The sequence below is a fragment of the Elephas maximus genome, chromosome 19, assembly GCF_024166365.1.
Source record: "Elephas maximus indicus isolate mEleMax1 chromosome 19, mEleMax1 primary haplotype, whole genome shotgun sequence".
Classification (NCBI taxonomy): Eukaryota; Metazoa; Chordata; class Mammalia; order Proboscidea; family Elephantidae; genus Elephas; species Elephas maximus.
Window position 1 is genome coordinate 71,302,416 of NC_064837.1, and position 17,060 is coordinate 71,319,475.

Genomic DNA, 17,060 nt, shown 5'->3' on the forward strand with positions numbered 1-17,060 from the left:
CCTCGTGACCTCAGCTTCTGCGGGACCCCGGGGATCCCTGCTCCCTCTCACCAGCAGGGCAGCCAGAGGAGTCAGACGGGAGCCTGCTCCTGGTAGTGGGGGGCACTGGGAAGTCATTGGAAAGGGGGCACTGGGAGGTCATGGGAAGGGGAGCACTGGGAAGTCGTGGGAAGGGGGGCACTGGGAAGTTGTGGGGGGGGCAGGAACTCCAGCAGGAATTGTGGAGTAGCCCGAAGGCTCACCACCCACCCCCCAGCCTGCATTGCCCTTCTGTAGGAGGTGGAGGAGCCCCAGCCCCTGTTAGGCCTCAGCCCCACAGAGGGAGGGCTCTAGGGCTGCACCACCCTCTGCGCACCCACAGCTTTCCCTGCTGCTCTCCTCGCACAGGCCAGCCACATTCATGGAAGTTGGATGGTATCCCCAGGCCACAGGCAAACAGCCCACCTGGCCTGCTAAGGTAGTCCTGGCCCAACCCCACCCTCTATTGAACAATGCAGCGTCCAGCGGCTGGTGAAGAAAAGCCCGTCACCCCAGCTTTGGGTGTGGGCCAGGGTGGGAAAGAGACCCGGCCCTCCCCACACGCTCCCAATAGCCCTTGATGATAGCAGTGAGCAGGGTGGGACTGGCCAGCCACCAGCAGCAGGGCGGTGGACCGAGTGGGCTGAGTGATGAGAGCCACCTGTGGCTGGGCCCTCCCAGTCCCCAGGCACAGCTGCCACCCCACTCCTTGCCGTGGGTCCTGGCGGGAAAGGACCCCCTGTGAGAAGCCTGCTTTCCAGGTGGCTTTGAGCACCCAGCAGACATGCTCCCCAACTATGCCCGGGCAGGATGCCTGGGTGGCCCCTCTGTCCTCAGTTCTCTCTGTCCTGTGGGCTGGGCCCTCATCTCCTCTCAGTGAGGGGAGCGCCAGGAGCCTGGACAGCCCCGGAGTCCAGGGTTCATGGGTGGGGGGTGTCCCAGGTGTCTAAGCAGCCTTGGGGTACCAGTGTCAAAGGGTGGGAGGTGTTCCAGGTGCCTGAGCAGCCCCGGGGTCCAGGGTCCATGGGTGGGGGTGCCCCAGGTGTCCGAGCAGCCCTGGGGTCCTGGGTCAGTGGATGGGGGGTATCCCAGACGTCTAAGCAGCCTTGGGGTCCAAGGCAACAGGTGGGGCCAGCTCCAGGGTGCAGAGCAGGGCCGGCTCCAGGTTGCAGTGGTGTGCCTGGGCTGGCTCAGGCTGAGTTCAGGTCCCAGAACTCTGGCTGCCTTCAGGGACAGACTGGGAGGCCTGAGGATGATCTCAGAGCCTATGCAGGGATGTCTTGGGGTTAGAACTCCTTGCTGGGGGACCAGCACCCCTTTGCAAATCTTCAAGAGTGGGGAGGGGGCGTTCGTGGAGGTACAGCATCTGGGGGCACGTGTGCCTGCGGAGGGAGATGCCCTTACACCACCCGAGTTGTTATGCCCCATGCTCTGCCCCAGGACTGGGCCCCAGGTAGTCCCCCACACCACATGCCCAGTCCTTGAGCACAGTCAGCTCACCCAGACAGCAGCGCAGGCAGGAGGAGCGCTGGCCTGTTTTCCCCTAGCCTCACCTTTCTCCCCTAGGATCCTCCAGCCACAGCCCTCCACCCCCCGCCGCCCCGCCCCACCACACTCCTCAGGCCCTTTGGTTGCCGTCTTGGAAGCTCCCCAGGATGCTAAGTGCTGCTGGAGGGAAATCAAAGTCGCCCTCTCCATTCCTCCCCCACTCCTAGTCCATCAGCAATTCAATTTGTGCTGCACAGAGGGAGGGTATTAGTTGAGTTAGAGTTAATACGATGTATTGATGGGTTGATTTCCCACTGGCTTGCGCAGGCCAGCTCCACAGGGCGTCGCTCCAGGGCCTCTGGCTCTCGCCTCCCTGGGGCCAGGGGTGTGGGCCAGGGGGCTGGGAGCCGCCCAACAGGAGTCTCCTTGTTTCTTCAGCTCCAGGGTACCCCAGATTTTCAGGGAGTCTGGCATCCACTTTCCTACCCATGAGCCACTTGGATCACCATGGAAACAGCAATGTCCTCTACGGGCAGCATCGTTTCTATGGAGCCCAAAAAGGCAAGTGACAGCTGAGCCAGTGGTGGCCAGTGGGGGGCGTGGTATGGGGTGTGGCAGGGGGTGTGGCAAGAGCCAGTTGGTGTGTGGTGAGGGGCAGGGCCAGTGTGTGCATGGTCAGGGTGGGCCAGTGGGGGAGTGGTGTGGTGTGTGGCTCAGTAGGGGCCCAGGATGCTCTTGTGGGGTGGGGCGGGGTGGGTCTGGGCCCAAGTGGGGTCAGCCCAGGACCCTCCCTGCTGGGTCTGGGGCCAGCTGGGCCCCAGCTGAAGGAGAGAGTGGGCCTGCCTCTCAGTCCTAAGACTTCAACTTGGTCTGGGACCAAGGCCAAGTGTGGGCTAAGTGCATGGCATGGGGGAGCACTCCAGTGCTGCAGCCGCTGCTCCCTGGCCTCCTGCTCAGGAGGAAGCAGCTTAAAATAGCCCGGCCCATGGGCAGGGGGGCAGCTTCCTCACACTGGCGCAATCTCCCAGCAGCAAGGGTAGCTCAGGAGGAAGATGCTCAGATAGGACAGGGACCCAGAGGCCTGCACTTCCTGACTGTTGTCTGCTAGCCTGGCCTTCGTGGACAGCCCCATTCCCCCACTCCATTCCCGTGCCCCATGCTGAGATCAGACAATGCTGATGCCACCTCAGAAGAGGGGCGCAGGGCTGTGTCCCCGTGGACAGAGCTGGGTGCAGGGGTCTCCAGGAGGTGTCTGCGAGAGCTGGAGCAGGGCCATGTCTCAGGGGACAGGGTAGGGTGCAGGGGTCTCCCAGTGGTGTCTCCCAGGAGAGGGGACCCTGAGGTTGGGTCTCTGCTGATGAGGTCGTGGCAGCTATGGGGAGGGGGGGCAGTGGAGGGGTCCAGTGTGTGCAAAGGCCTGATATGCACACTTGTGTGCATCTGTGTGTGTGTGCAAGGGTGTCCCACCGAAGACCCTGCTGGAGATTCGGCCTGGCTGGAGGTGGCAAGTGCAGAGGGTCTGGGGGCTGCTGGGGCCTCCTAGGGGTGTCAAAGAGGTGGCTGGAGGGTTGGCCCAGGGAGCACCAAGTTTAAGGCTGGGGCTTGGAGTGTGGACAGAGGAGGCCCCAAAGCCCCCAGCAGGGCCTCCAGAGGTAATTAAACAGTGTCCAAATGGGTCTCAGGAAAGGAAGAGGACTCCAATTAGCCCGTGCCCTTGAGCTGGCTATGGTGACCCCAGTGGGGAGGTTTTGAGGTACAGTGGTGAGGGATCCCATAGTCTGTGTCCCAGCCCTCCTGCCTTCTCCCCTGCCATCCCCCCATCTCCCCCCGTACCCCTGGCCTTAGACTTCAGAACCTGGGTGTGAACTTGGGTCTAGCCTATACCTTGGGGCCTGGAGTAGCCTGTGTGTGGCCAAGGCTCAGAATGGCCTTGGCCTTGGGCAGGATTGGCCAGCTTCGAAATGGGGTGGGCAAGGCCCTGCTCTCCCAGAAAGTTCTGCCCAGGGAACAATGGCAGCCTGGCACCCTGGCCACTCTGGGAAAACCAAGTCTCCTCACCCAGCTCTTGGGTGCAGGCTGGTGCCCCTACAGAGGGTCCTGGGGTTGGAGACCGGTGCTCTGCTGCTCCAGGAGAGCCCCCTGCAGGCCACAGGCTGGCCCCCCAGCCCCTCCACCAGTCCCAACCGGCCTGTGCAGCTATTTTGACAGCATGTGTCAGGGGTGGGCAGGTGGCTGGTCCCAGCCGAGAAACCCGCCGCCTGGCCCAACGCCGGGACCCCTCCCTCAGGCGGCAGCGATGGCAGGTGGCTCGCCTCTCACAATATTGTGGCGGAGCCTCGTCCAAGAACACGGTTTGGTTTTGGAAATTGAGCTAATTAGGTTTGCCCGGACTCCTCCTTCCCGCCCCTGCCCCTTGTTTTTAATTAGCAGGAAATTGACAAGGAATTTACATCACTGAGGACAGCTTTACAAGTTCCAAATGTTCCTTCTGCCCCCCAACCCCCCACAGTCCCTCAGCACTGGGCCATCTAGCCCCCCTGCAGTCCCTCAGCACTAGGACATCCAGCCCCACCCCCTGCTGCCTGGGCACCCAGCTGCACAGAAGGGGGCATTCCCCAGGGTCCCCCAGGGGCAGGCCAGCAGTATCCCCAGGGCTGGTGGAGAGCGTGGAGCAGCCCCCACTCTGGTAGGAAGAGCCTGCTCCAGGTTGAGGACCTCGGGAAGACAGCCCCTGTACACCCACTGCCCAGCAGGTGGATTGGGTAGGAACCATGAGCCCTCCACCTGAGCCCCACACCTGAGCCCAACACCTGAGCCCTTCTACCTAAGTGCGTCTATCTGTGCCCTTCACCTGAGCCCCTACCTGACCCCCCATCTGAGTCCCCCACTTGAGTCCTCTACTTGAGCCCCTCTATCTCTGCCCTCCATCTGTGTCCCCCACCTGAGCACTCCAAGCCCCTCACCTGAGCCCTTCTACCTGAGCCCCCCACTTGAGCCCTGAGTCTGTGCTGCATGTGTCTGTGTGAATGTGAGTGTTAGAATGTGTGTGTGTGTGCATGTGAGTGTGGATGGGAGGGTGCCAGCTCCTGCATGTACCCACCTCCCCCCACCACCCCCCACCACCGCCCCCTGCCACCTCCCCCTCCCCCGCCCCCGCAAATCCTCCAAGTCTCAGCTGCAGGCTTGAGGGCCTGGAGTACCTCAGCAGCACAGGCCTCAGGCCAGCAGGGGGAGACCAAGTGAACAGAGACAGGGGTCAAATCCATTTGCAGCTGCCAGCCTCAGTGGGCAGTAACCCCGGGATGGTGCCAATTGGGGCAGGGAGTGCATGAGGCTGAACAACTGTTGGGGGCAGCTGAACCCTCCAGCCCTGCCTGGGGAGGGGGACCTCCACTGACCTGGGCTCTCTTGGCACACAGATAACTTCTACCTGCGTAACCTACCCCCCCAGCCCACGCTCCTGCCCACCAACCACAGCTTCCCTGGCGTGGCCCGAGCTGCCTCCAGCCACCCCATCGGCTCCTGCAGCCTCGAGCGGGGCGAGGCCGGCCCCCTGCCAAAGGGTTCCAAGGAGTTTGACCGTTTCCTCATGGGCAAAGAGCCAGGCAAAGAGAAGGCTGGTAAGGCAGCCGAGGGCAAGGAGCGGCCAGCAGCAGAGGAGGATGGTGGTAAGGAGCAGCACAGGTTGGTGCCACCCATGCCAGTTGACGGGCACTGTCCAGACGGTGCTGTGCCCCGGGCGGCCTGCGAGGGCCGGGCCAAGCACCTGGCAGCCTGCCTCCTCAACACCAAGGTACTCAATGGCGACATGGGCAAGGCTGCAACGGCCAGCTGCGTAGGGGGCATGCTGGTACGGCCCGGTGCGGGCACGGCGGCCCCTGGGCACTGCACCAAGGAGGCAGTGGGCCCCCCGGAGCCAGGGCCGGCCTTCAGTGAGTGCCTGGAGCGGCGGCAGATGCTGCACCACACCGTGTCCTACACGGTGCCCTCCGGCCTGCCCACCGGGCCGCCCCCGCCCCTCAGCACCGCTGCCAGTTCCTTCCCCTGCCTGCAGCTCCATGCCGGGCCTGATGGGCTCTGCCCGCTGCAGGACAAAGCCCCCCGGGACCTGAAGGCCAGCGGGCCCACCTTCGTGCCTTCCATGGGACACCTGGCTGACAAGAGCCGCCCTTTTCAGGCTGCCGAGGCCTGTGCCATGGCAGGTGAGGGCAAGGACCGGCACCTGGAGGGGGCCACTGATCACGCCACGCCCTACGGTATCACCTATGCCCACCTGAAGGGTGAGAGCAAGGGTGAGCGGCGGCCGGGAGGCTTCGAGGCAGCCCTCAACCCCAGACTCAAGGGCCTGGAGTACCTCAACAGTACAGGCCCTGAGGCCCCTTTCCCCCGCCTCCCGAAAGGTGGCCTGGACAAAGGCGGCTACTTCGAGCTGCCGGCCCCTGTGCAGGAGTGCTCCCACCCAAGTCATCAGGACCCGCTGGGCAGGAAGATAGGCCAGGCCTGCTGCACTTTAGATAAAGCTGCCGGCAAGGAGGCTCCCTCCGGTGCCCCTGGGGCCCAGAAGGTGGCCCGCATCCGGCACCAGCAGCACTTGGTAGCCCCTGAGGGTGACCCCGGGGGCGGTGGGGCTGAGGGTAAGCGCAAGTCCCTGGAGCTGGCAGCAATGGGCTACGGCGGGCCCCACCTGCCACCATGGAGCGTACAGGCTGGCCAGAGCGCCACTATGGCCATCAGTGAGGAGCGTAAGAGCAGCACTTACCTGGACCCCTTCGGCGGCAGCCTGCAGCCGTCAGCCCTCCTGTCCCAGGAGCTGCCTGCCCCGCCGGACGAGGTCTCAGCCATGAAAAACCTGCTCAAGTACAGCAGCCAGGCCCTGGTGGTGGGCCAGAAGGCACCTTTTGTGGGCCTGGGCAGCCTCAAGGCAAGCTGCGTCCAACAGGAAGCCAGGTTCCCAGCCCCCAAGGGCCTGGGTCAGGCCCCGGGTGAGGTGGAGCGGCCAGACTGTGCCCGCAGCCGTGAGCATGACGCCCCACATGGCGACGGGGAGGTGCGGCAGCCGCCCGTGGGTATCGCTGTGGCCCTGGCCCGGCAGAAGGACACCTTGAGCCGGCCTGAGAATGCCTACAGCGCCAGTGCTGGGCGGCAGGGCAGGGCAGCCCCTACCTTCAAGGGTGAGTGAGGCCCCTCTACCGGGAGGACGGGCAGTGGGTCGTACCCAGGGCTCAGGGGGGCCACACCTGCCCTTGTCCATACCCCTACCTGGTGAGCCTGCCCCCCCGCCACGTGCCCCGGCCTCCTCTCCGCCCCCCAGGGCCAGGAGATTCCCCTTGGTTTGTCAGCCCCCTGAGCTCACAACAAGGTCACTACTTGTACCAGCTTCTGGGCCCGGGTACCCCAATTCTCATCCCCTCTGCCCAACTGTGCAGCCAGCGGTGGCCCCCGCTCCATGCATGTCCTGGACCTGGAGGCCGAGGAGGAGAGGACACGCCTTTGCGAGGACCGCCTGGGGTTGGCTGGCCGAGAGCTGCTGCTTCAGTAAGTGGCGGGCCACTGCGGTCGTGGGGGGATGCTGGGCCTGGACACTCAGCTCTGCCGCTCAGTCCGGGGGGCTCAGGCCAGGTCAGCATCTCGGCCGCAGAGCAGGCTTTGGGGAGAATCCCCCCCAGGCGGGTTCTGCCCCACATGGGGGCAGGGACTCATTTGGAGACGCTCCTAGGTGGATGGAATGGGTGGGGTGGGTGCAGGCACAGGCACCGGCTTAGCCTTGTGGGGTGGGTGCAGGCACGTGCACCGGCTGAGCCTTGCTGTCATAGGGAGAACAAGGAGCTGGTGGAGTTTGCCCGGACACACCCATCAGGCGGCTGCCCCGGAGACCTGGGCCCCCATCTCATGATCACCGGCGGCCCCTCCCTGCAGAACAGCCAGCTGGGTGGGGACCCAGCCCCCCACCCTCACCCTGCACACCCACCCTGGTTGCCCCGCACCCGAAGCCCCTCCTTGTGGATGGGGGGACATTCCTACGGTCAGTGCTCAGCAGACTGGTGGGTGGGGGCACGGGCGGGACTTCAGCAGTCAGGGCTGGCTACCCTGGCCTCCATCCTGCCATCTGGAAGCTCCTGACCGTGTGCCATCTGTCTCTCTAGGCCTCGGGCACCCTGCCCTGCACCCGAACCTGCCCCCCGGCTTCCCTGCCTCCGTGCCCGGCCCCATGCCCCCCGTCTTCCCCCTCTCCCAGGACACTCCCACGCAGCTTGTCATCCTGCCCTCGGAGCCCGCACCCCACGGCGCCCCCCACGCACTTGGTAAGGGGCCTCGTGGGCCGGGCGAGTTTGTACGTGGGGACATAATAAGCAAGTCCACAGAGGGGGGCTCTGCTCCCTGTGTGGAGAGGAAGGGGGTGAGGCCGATGCCTGGTGAGGCCAAGGAGGGCAGTGTGGGGCGGTGAGGTGGGTGATGGCGTGGGGAGAGGCCGTCTCCTTGCCTGGGAGGGGCTGGGATGTCTGGGGAAGCAGCCCCAGGGCTGACCACCCAGGCTGACCACTCCTCTGCCTGGCCACAGCTGATGTCATGGACCAGGCCTCCCTGTGGCCCCCCATGTACGGGGGCCGGGGCCCTGCCTCCCACATGCAGCACCCGGGCCAGCTCCCCGTGTACTCACGCTCTCAGTTCCTGCGGCAGCAAGAGCTGTACACCCTGCAGCAACAACAACAGCAGCAGCAGCAGCAGCAACAACAGCAGCCGCAGCAGCACCAGCAGCAGCCGCAGCAGCACCAGCAGCCGCAGCAGCGGGCTGCCCAGGCCCTGGAGCTGCAGGGGCAGGCACAATTCCAGGTACCGGCCCGGCACCCCGGCCAGGCGTTGCCTCCTGCTCTGCGCCCACCTGGCCTGGCTCTTTGGAGGTGTTCACCAGGTGGGAGGGCCAGTGCAGGGGGTGCCGAGCCGTCTCACTTCTACCCCCCACCCACAGCGGAAGCCAGAGGACCACCACCTGGAGCCGGAGGAGCCCAGCCCTGACAAGGCCCTGAAGTCCACCCACAAGCCAGTTGCCTTAACCCCCAGCACCAAGGGCGCCTCCCCGCCCACTGCCACGGGCCCCAAGCTCTCTCTGTGCTGCCACTCCCCCAGCCCACAGCCCCCTGCCGCCTGCTCCACCCCGCTGCCCCCGCCACGGCCCAGTGCCCCATGCACTTTATCCATCTGCCCCTCCATCTGTACGCCCGCCAACAACCCTGGGCCCGGCTCTACAGTGTCAGGAGCCCAAGACAAGAGCTCAGAGGACCAGCGACCTGGGGAAGGCCTCAAGGCCCTGGAATCAGGTGAGCCTCAGGCAGGGGCTAGGCTGCCTGCTCAGGCTCCCACTCTGCTGTGCTCCTTCCAAGCCCCCCCAGGACCGAGCTGAATTCAGGAGGGGGCCTGCCCATCCCTGCCCTCAGGCCCCTTCAGAGTGCAGTCCAAGGCTGTCCCTGTCTCCTCCTCTTCCCTCTGAATTCTCCTGAGCGATTGATGGGGAAAACACAGGGCCTGTCCAGCTCCTTCTCAGCCCTGGGCAGACGAGAGAGGACAAAGGTTAGATCCAGCCAGCCAACACAGGGGCACCCCAGCACAGGACCTGTCCCCAGCGGAGAGACTGGGTGCAAGAGAACAGGGACGAGGACCCCCCCAGGGGGCTGAACAAGGTGGAGGTTCCTGGGCCCGCCTCCCCTGGCCTGGCCTCGGCCCCTGCCGCCTGCCCACCCGCCGGCCGCAGCGCCTGCCAGCTCCCCGACAGGCTATTTAATTCTCTCTGAATTAGGCTGAGTGTTTACACTGGAAATCGTGTGGTGAACATAAAACTAGTCCCAGTTTCACAATAAGGAGACTGAGCCAACAGAGGTTTTTTTTTGGGGGGGGCGGTTTATTGCAGTTAATGGGGCATAAGGCCTTCAACGTGCTGCCAGCTCGTTCTGGTTCAGGGAAAACCCTGATTCAAGCGTCATGTCTTTAAAAGATCCCCCCTTTTCTGGTTAGCCACACTATGCCCAGGGGCTCAGCAGATACCCCATGGGAGAGGGGTCCCAGGCTGGCTGGGGTGTCCTCTGTTGCACAGTCTCAGCCCTGCTGATCCCCTCAACATAACACACCCCCATTACTACCACACAGGTGGGTGGGATGCTGGGAGTCCCCCTGAAGGGTGCAAGACCCCTCCCCTGTCCAAGAGCAGGGGGTCTCCCTCCACTGCCCGACTCTCCCCTGACACTCCTCCTTTTTTGCAGCCCTGCCCCCTGGATACCCATGCCCCCCAGCCTGCGTGGGCTTCTCCTCCCACTCTGCACAGATGCGTTCTTCTGACCTCGCGGACCCCGAAACTATGCAAACCGCCACACCCGGGGCCCAGCCCAAGCCGACGAGGACATTCCCACCCGGGCAGCTGTCCCCCTGCACCCCGGCGAGCCTGGAGGAGCCTGGGCTGCTCTCAGGGGCCAGGGACACCCAGGGCCTTGCCGCCACACCCGACCCCGCTGAGCGGGGACCCGCAGGGAAGGCAGCAGACCCCACCCCACTCGAGGGGCTACAGGAACTGCGACACGGGGCCCTCCTTGAGCGAGGGGGCTCTGAGGCCACTGGCCAGGCTCATTCTACTCAGGGAGGGGCCCCAGAGGAGAGGACCCCAGAGGGGAGCAGAGAGGAGAGGACTCAAGAGCCCTCGACGGGGGCCACCCCCCAGGCCCTGGAGCAGCGGGCGTGGAGCCCAGGTGCCCAGGGTGAAGATGACGAGGCTGAGCTGGAGGAGGAGGAAGAGAAGGACTCAGAGGAAGAGGACACAGGGGAGGACAGTGGCCACCTGCCCAGGTCGCTGCCCAGCCTGGACACTCTTGTGGCTGCCACCATCGACCTGGGGGACTTGCCCAGACTCAGCCCACTGGGCCCTCAGCAGCCAGCTGCCCCGGGGCCCCCCAGCTCTGGCCCCCCTCCCCGAAGCTCAGGGATTCATGGGATTGCCCTGCTCAGTGAGTTGGCTGACCTGGAGACCCAGCGGCAGAAGAGTGAGCATGTCCTAGGAGGTAGGTGTTTCCGTTCGTCCATCCATCTGTCCACCCGTGTGCCTGCCCGGTGCCCCAGTAGCCCCTGAGGCCCTGGAGCTGGACCTGGGCACAGACTCAGGCCCAGCTCAGTTGTCCCCACGGTGTGCACACAGGCTCTAACGCCGCTCCTGTCTGATGGCTGGGGCAGCTTGCCATAGCCCTGGGGGGATTCCCACCCTACCCTGTGTACCCTTGCTAGTAGGGGACAGCTACAGGTGTGGCTGACAGGAATCCAGGGCCAAGAAGGGGCTGGGGCTTGACGGTGGTCTTAGAGGAAAAGCAGCACCTGAGCGTGTACACTGTCCGTAAGGGGGGCTCAGGCGAGTCCCCAGCGCCATCCCCAACTCGAACGTGGAATTGAGGCCCACGGAGGTGAGGGAAAGGGGGAGGAGAGGAGAGGTCACATTCACCCCTCAAGCCTGTTCCACGCAGCGGGTACTGGGCTCCTGGCCCTGGGCCTGGTGGACCCTTGCCTCCTGGGCAGGGGTGGTGCCTTGAGGCTTGATCCAAGGGGCACACAGGCCTCAGGCCCCCCATGACCCTTATGCTGTCTGCCCCAGGGCTGGGGGCTGGGATGGCAGCAATCCCTCCTCCAGGGCTTTCTCCTCCCTCCTCACACCCTATCACCCCAAGGACCCCAGGATGGGCCAGTGCAGCGAGCCTGGCTGGTGCCATGTGGGGAGAGAGCTGGGACCAGGACCCCTAAGATGTTCACCTCTCTCCACTCTGGGGGGCTCCACACTACAGCCCCTGCCTGTTGCCCAGCATCTTCCACTAGTAGAAGACCCTATCTTCTCAGGCCTTGGTGGGTTGATACTTATAGACAGAGCCTACCAGGGTCCTCGTCATCCCTTTTCCTCACGTAAAACTCTCCAAGCCGCCAGCCCCCTCCAGCGTCTTCTGTTCTACATGGCGATAACGTGACTTCTTGTAAAGTTAATTTCCCTGAAGGCCGTGTGGCCCTCCCAGACAGGGTCTTCAGGGCTGCCCGTCTGTCTGTTCAGCCACCGGCCCGCAGGCAGGATGAACGCGGTGGTCCCAAATGAACCCTGCTCCTGGGGCAGGACTCTGGGGTGAACAAGCTCCCTGATGGCCCCCCCAGGAGGCCTCAGTTGGGAGGTGACCAGGAGATTGTAGGCGAGGGGTAGGGCTGGTGAGGACATGGAAGACTGAAGGCTGTGGCGGGAATGGGTGCCTGGACTCTGCTTACTCATTGACTAAGTGCTCATGTGCAGGGCCAACAATGTGTGTCCCTGGGGTCACCAGGTGGGTGTCAGAACGGCCCAGACAAGCGCCACAGTCCCAGGGCCATGTGGACAGAGGCAGTTTCCAGCCCACCTCCTCCCGGCGCCCCAGCCCCCCTGTCCTAGTTCCTGGGTGGGTCTGCGCAGTCACTCAGATCCAGATCGCCTCCCTGATGGGAAAGAACGTGGTGACCGCTTTGTCTGAAGTTAATGAGGAACCGGCTCCGTTCTCTGGCAATTTCTCTGGGTGAATAGCAGCATTCGGAGCAGGAAAAGGAGGGGAAGGCGGACAGACAGTCCAGCTGAGCCCAGAGCCTCTCCAGGAGCCTGGGAAGGTGGCAGAGCTAAGGCTTGAGCCCGGACTGCGTGGCTTTGAGCTGAGCCTGGCCCGCCCTCACTGCCCGGGCACCCACAGGCCCTCCAGCCCCCTCTAGCAGGCCTCTTGGCCAGGGATCTTTGGTTTGCTCCCTGACCCTGGGCTCAAGTCCAGGGGCCTGCCCAGTCCCCAGACCTCTCACCCTAGAGGTCTCTGTCTGGCTGGGTAGCACTAGTCCACTGTGGGGCTGGCGCTCAGTGCCTTCTTCAACCTGCACTTGTTGGAGGAGCCACACCCAGAGCCCCTAGCCTCTCTCTCCCAGAACATGGACCACAGTGGCCCCAGGAGATGGGGAGATCCTGGGGGACTTGCAGCCGCTGTGGGGTGTGCATACCCCCTCATTGGTGAAGAAAGCCCCCTCAGCCCCCCTCCCTCCCTATCCCAGGGCTGAGAGTTTCCACTGTTTCTTTTGTTGTTGTCAAGTTGTAGGATCTCTTTATATATTCTGGATATTAATCCCTCAGCACATCTATGATTTGTAAATGTTTTCTCCCATTCTGTGGGTTGTCTTTTCACTCTCTTGACAGTGTGAAGACCCTCCCCAGTGGGAAATAAATGAATGTATGAATTCATTCATTCACTTAATTATATCAGTGTAGACTCCTGGATTCTTGCTGTCTTGAATCTGGCATGGTCACTGTTTATTTTGATGATCAAGTTGTCCCAGATGTGGCCTGTGGAGCCCCCACAGCTGGCTCCTATATCCCTTTTTTTTTTTCTTTACTATTTTTTTTTGTTGTGGTAAAATATATATATAACGTAAAATTTGTTCTTGTAACCACTTTTTTCTTAATTTTTATTGCGCTTTAAGCGAAAGTTTACAAATCAAGTCAGTCTATCACACAAAAACTTGTATACACCTTGCTGCATACTCCCAATTGCTCTCCCCCTAACGAGACAGCCCACTCCCTCCCTCCACTCTCTCTTTTCTTATCTATTTCACCAGCTTCTAACCTCCTCTACCCTCTCATCTCCCCTCCAGGGAGGAGATGCCAACATAGTCTCAAGTGTCTACCTGATCCAAGAAGCTCACTCCTCACCAGCATCCCTCTCCAACCCATTGTCCAGTCCAATCCATGTCTGAAGAGTTGGCTTTGGGAATGGTTCCTGTCCTGGGCCAACAGAAGGTCTGGGAGCCATGACCACCGGGGTCCTTCTAGTCTCAGTCAGACCATTAAGTCTGGTTTTTTTATGAGAATTTGGGGTCTGCGTCCTACTGCTTTCCTGCTCCCTCAAGGGTTCTCTGTTGTGTTCCCTGCTGGGCACCATCTAGTTCTTCTGGTCTCAGGCTGATGTAGTCTCTGGTTTATGTGGCCCTTTCTGTCTCTTGGGCTTGTGATTACCTTGTGTCCTTGGTATTCTTCATTCTCCTTTGATCCAGGTGGGTTGACACCAACTGATGTTCTTTTAACCATTTTTAACTGTACAAGTCAGTGGCGTGAATTATATCCACAATCGTTGTGCAACCATCACCACTATCCATTTCTAAAACCTTTTCATCACCATGAACAGAAACTCTGTGCCCGTTAAGCAATAACTCCCCATTCTCACTTCCCCCAGCCCCTGGCAGCCGCTCATCTACTTTCTGTCTCTGTGCATTGGTCTGTTGTAGGTACCTCATATAAGTGGGATCATATAGTGTCTGTCCATTTGTGTCGGACTTCTGTCGCTCAGCATGATGGTTTTTCATCATGAAGGAAAACTTCTTTCTATTTTTATGGAAATAATATTTCTCCCCCATATGTGTGTATGTATGTGTATACGTATGCGTATTTGTGTGTGTGTATGTGTGTATACATTTGTGTGTGTGTATATATATATATGTATATGCCCCATTCTGTTATCTGTTCTTCTGTTCATGGACACTTGGGTTGTTGCCATCTTTTGGCTATTGCGAATAGTGCTGCAGTGAACATTTGTGAACACTTACCTGTTTGAGTTCCTGCCTTTGACTATTTTGGGTATACACCTAGGGGCGGAATTGCTGGGTCATATGGTAACCCTATGTTTAACCATTTGAGGAACTCCCCAGACCTTCCCACAGTGGCGGCGCCATTTCACATTCTCACCAGCAGTGCATGGGGGTTCCAGTCACTCCACATCTTCACCAACACTTTTTATTTTCTGTTTTTTTTTCGTTCAGTTGGTTGGTTTTATTTTTAAAATAGCCACCCAAGTGGGTATGGAGTGGTAACTCATTGTGATTTTGATTTGAATTTCCCTACGATTAATGTCCATCTGTCATGCTGTGATGACCTGCATATTGCCGTGATGCTGGAAGCTATGCCACCGGTATTTCAAATACCAGCAGGGTCATTCATGGTGGTCAATTTTGGTGGAGCTGCCAGACCAAGACAGACTACGTAGAAGGACCTGGCGGTCTGTTTCTGAAAAATTGGCCAGTGAACACCTTATGAATAGCAGCAGAACATTATCTGATGTAGTGCTGGAAGGTGAGACCCTCAGGTGGGAAGGCACTCAAAACACCTCTGCAGAGGAGCTGCCTCCTTAAAGTAGACCAAAAAAAAAACCAAACCGGTTGCCATCAAGTCAATTCCTACTCATAGCGACCCTACAGGACAGAGTAGAACCACCCCATAAGGTTTCCAGGGGGCACCTGGTAGATTTGAACTGCCGACTTTTTGGTTAGCAGCCGTAGCTCTAAAAGTAGAGTCAACCTTAATGACATGGATGGTGTAAACCTTTCGGGACCTTCATTTGCTGATTTGGTGTGAATTGACAGAATACCAATTGAGATGTTTCAACAAACAGATGCAACACTGGAAGCACTCACTCATCTATGCCAAGAAGTTTGGAAGACAGCTACCTGGCTATCCAACTGGAAGAGATCCGTATTTGTGTCCATTCCCAAGAAAGGTGATCCAACAGAATGTGGATATTATCAAACAAAATCATTAATATCACCCAAAAAACCAAACCAAACCCACTGCTGTCGAGTTGATTCGGACTCATAGTGACCCTATAGACAGTAGAACCGCCCCATAGAGTTTCCAAGAAGTGCCTGGTGGATTCAAACTGCCGACCTTTTGGTTAGCAGCCTGTAGCTCTTAACACTACACCACCAGGGTTTCCTGTTAATTTCACACACAAGTAAAATTTTGCTGATGTTAACTGCCAGAAATTCAAGCCTGATTCAGAAGAGGATGTGGAAGGAGGGCTATCATTGCTGATGTCAGATGGATCTTGGGTGAAAGCAGAGAATACCAGAAAGATGTATGCCTGTGTTTTACAGACTATGCAAAGACATTTGACTGGATGGATTATAACAAATTATGGACAACATCTCGAAGAATGGAAATTCCAGAACACTTAATTGTGCTCATGAGGAACCTGTACATAGACCAAGAGGCAGACATCCGAACAGAGCCAGGGGATAGTGTGTGGTTTAAAATCAGGGAAGATGTGCATCAGGGTTGTATCCTTTCACCATACTTAATTAGTCTGTAGGCTGAGCAAATAATTTGAGAAACTGGAGTATATGAAGAAGAATGCAGCATCAGGATTGGAGGAAGACTCATTAAGAACTTGTGTTATGCAAATGACACGACCTTGCTTCCTGAAAACAAAGAGGACTTGAAGCACTTACTGATGAAGATCAAAGACTACAGCCTTCAGTATGGATTACACCTCAATGTAAAGAAAACAGAAATCCTCACAACTGGACCAATAAGCAACATCATGATAAATGGAGAAAAAACTGAAGTTGTCAAGTATTTCATTTTACTTGGATCCACAATCAACGCCCATGGAAGCCTCAGTCAAAAAATTAAAAGATGCATTGCACTGGGCAAATCTGCTGCAAAATACCTCTTTAAAGTGTTAAAAAAAAAAAATGTCACTTTAAGGACTGAGGTGTGCCCAGCTCTACCCATGGTATTTTCAATTTCCTCATATGCATACAAAAGCTGAACAGTGAATAAAGAAGACCAAAGAAGAATTGACATCTTTGAATTATGGTGTTGGCAAAGAATGTCAAATATGTCATGGACTGCCAGAAGCACAAACAGATCTGTCTTGAAAGAAGCACAGCCAGAATGCTCCTTAGAAGTGAGGATGGCGAGACTTTATCTCACATACTTTGGATGTGTTATCAGGAGGGACCAGACCCTGGAGAAGGACATGATGCTTGGTAAGGCAGAGGGTCAGTGGAAAAGAGGAAGACCCTCAACAAGGTGGATTGACGCAGTAGCTGCAACAATGAGCTCAAATATAGCTGAGGAAGCAGAGGACAGGGCAGTGTTGCATTCTGTTGTACACAGGGTTGCTATGAGTTGGAACTGACTTGACAGCACCTAATAACAACAACGATTAATAAAAAGGAGCACTGGTGGCACAATGGTTAAGTACTCAGCCACTAATGGAAAGGCCGGCAGTTCAAACCCACGCAGCCGCTCCATAGGAGAAAAGACCTGGCGATCTGCTCCTGTAAAGATTACAGCCCAGGAAACCCTATGGGGCTGTTCTACTCTGTCATACAGGGTTGTTATGGGTTGGAATCAACTCGACAGCACACAACAACAACAACTAATGATGTTAAGCATTTTTTCATGTGCTTACTGGCCACTTGTTTTATCTTCTTTGGAAAAATGTTTAGGTCCTTTGCCTATTTTTTAATTGGGTTGTTTGTGTTTTCGTTGTTGAGTTGTAAGAGTTCTTTATATATTCTGGATATTAATCCTTTTATCATCGGAGCTCTGGTGGCAAACTGTTTAAGCATTCAGCTACTAATTGAAAGGTTGGCAGTTTGAACCCACCTAGTGGCTCCATAGGAGAAAGACCTGGGGATCTGCTTCTGTAAAGATTATAGCCAAGAAAACCCTATGCAGCAGTTCTCCTCTGTCACATGGGGTC

At 58.5% G+C, this 17,060-nt stretch overlaps 1 protein-coding gene across 3 annotated transcripts in view; it reads left to right on the top strand.

The window, feature by feature from the left end:
* Nucleotides 1-17,060, top strand: part of BAHCC1 (BAH domain and coiled-coil containing 1) — a 67,836-nt gene that overhangs the window by 32,198 nt on the left and 18,578 nt on the right. For all 3 annotated transcript variants that reach the window (XM_049859935.1, XM_049859936.1, XM_049859937.1), the window contains 8 exons: nucleotides 1,945-2,067; nucleotides 4,926-6,677; nucleotides 6,933-7,041; nucleotides 7,320-7,528; nucleotides 7,650-7,808; nucleotides 8,066-8,337; nucleotides 8,474-8,822; nucleotides 9,759-10,547. In XM_049859935.1, the coding sequence (XP_049715892.1) occupies nucleotides 1,945-2,067; nucleotides 4,926-6,677; nucleotides 6,933-7,041; nucleotides 7,320-7,528; nucleotides 7,650-7,808; nucleotides 8,066-8,337; nucleotides 8,474-8,822; nucleotides 9,759-10,547 (3,762 nt within the window). The remainder of the gene's footprint in view (nucleotides 1-1,944; nucleotides 2,068-4,925; nucleotides 6,678-6,932; nucleotides 7,042-7,319; nucleotides 7,529-7,649; nucleotides 7,809-8,065; nucleotides 8,338-8,473; nucleotides 8,823-9,758; nucleotides 10,548-17,060) is intronic.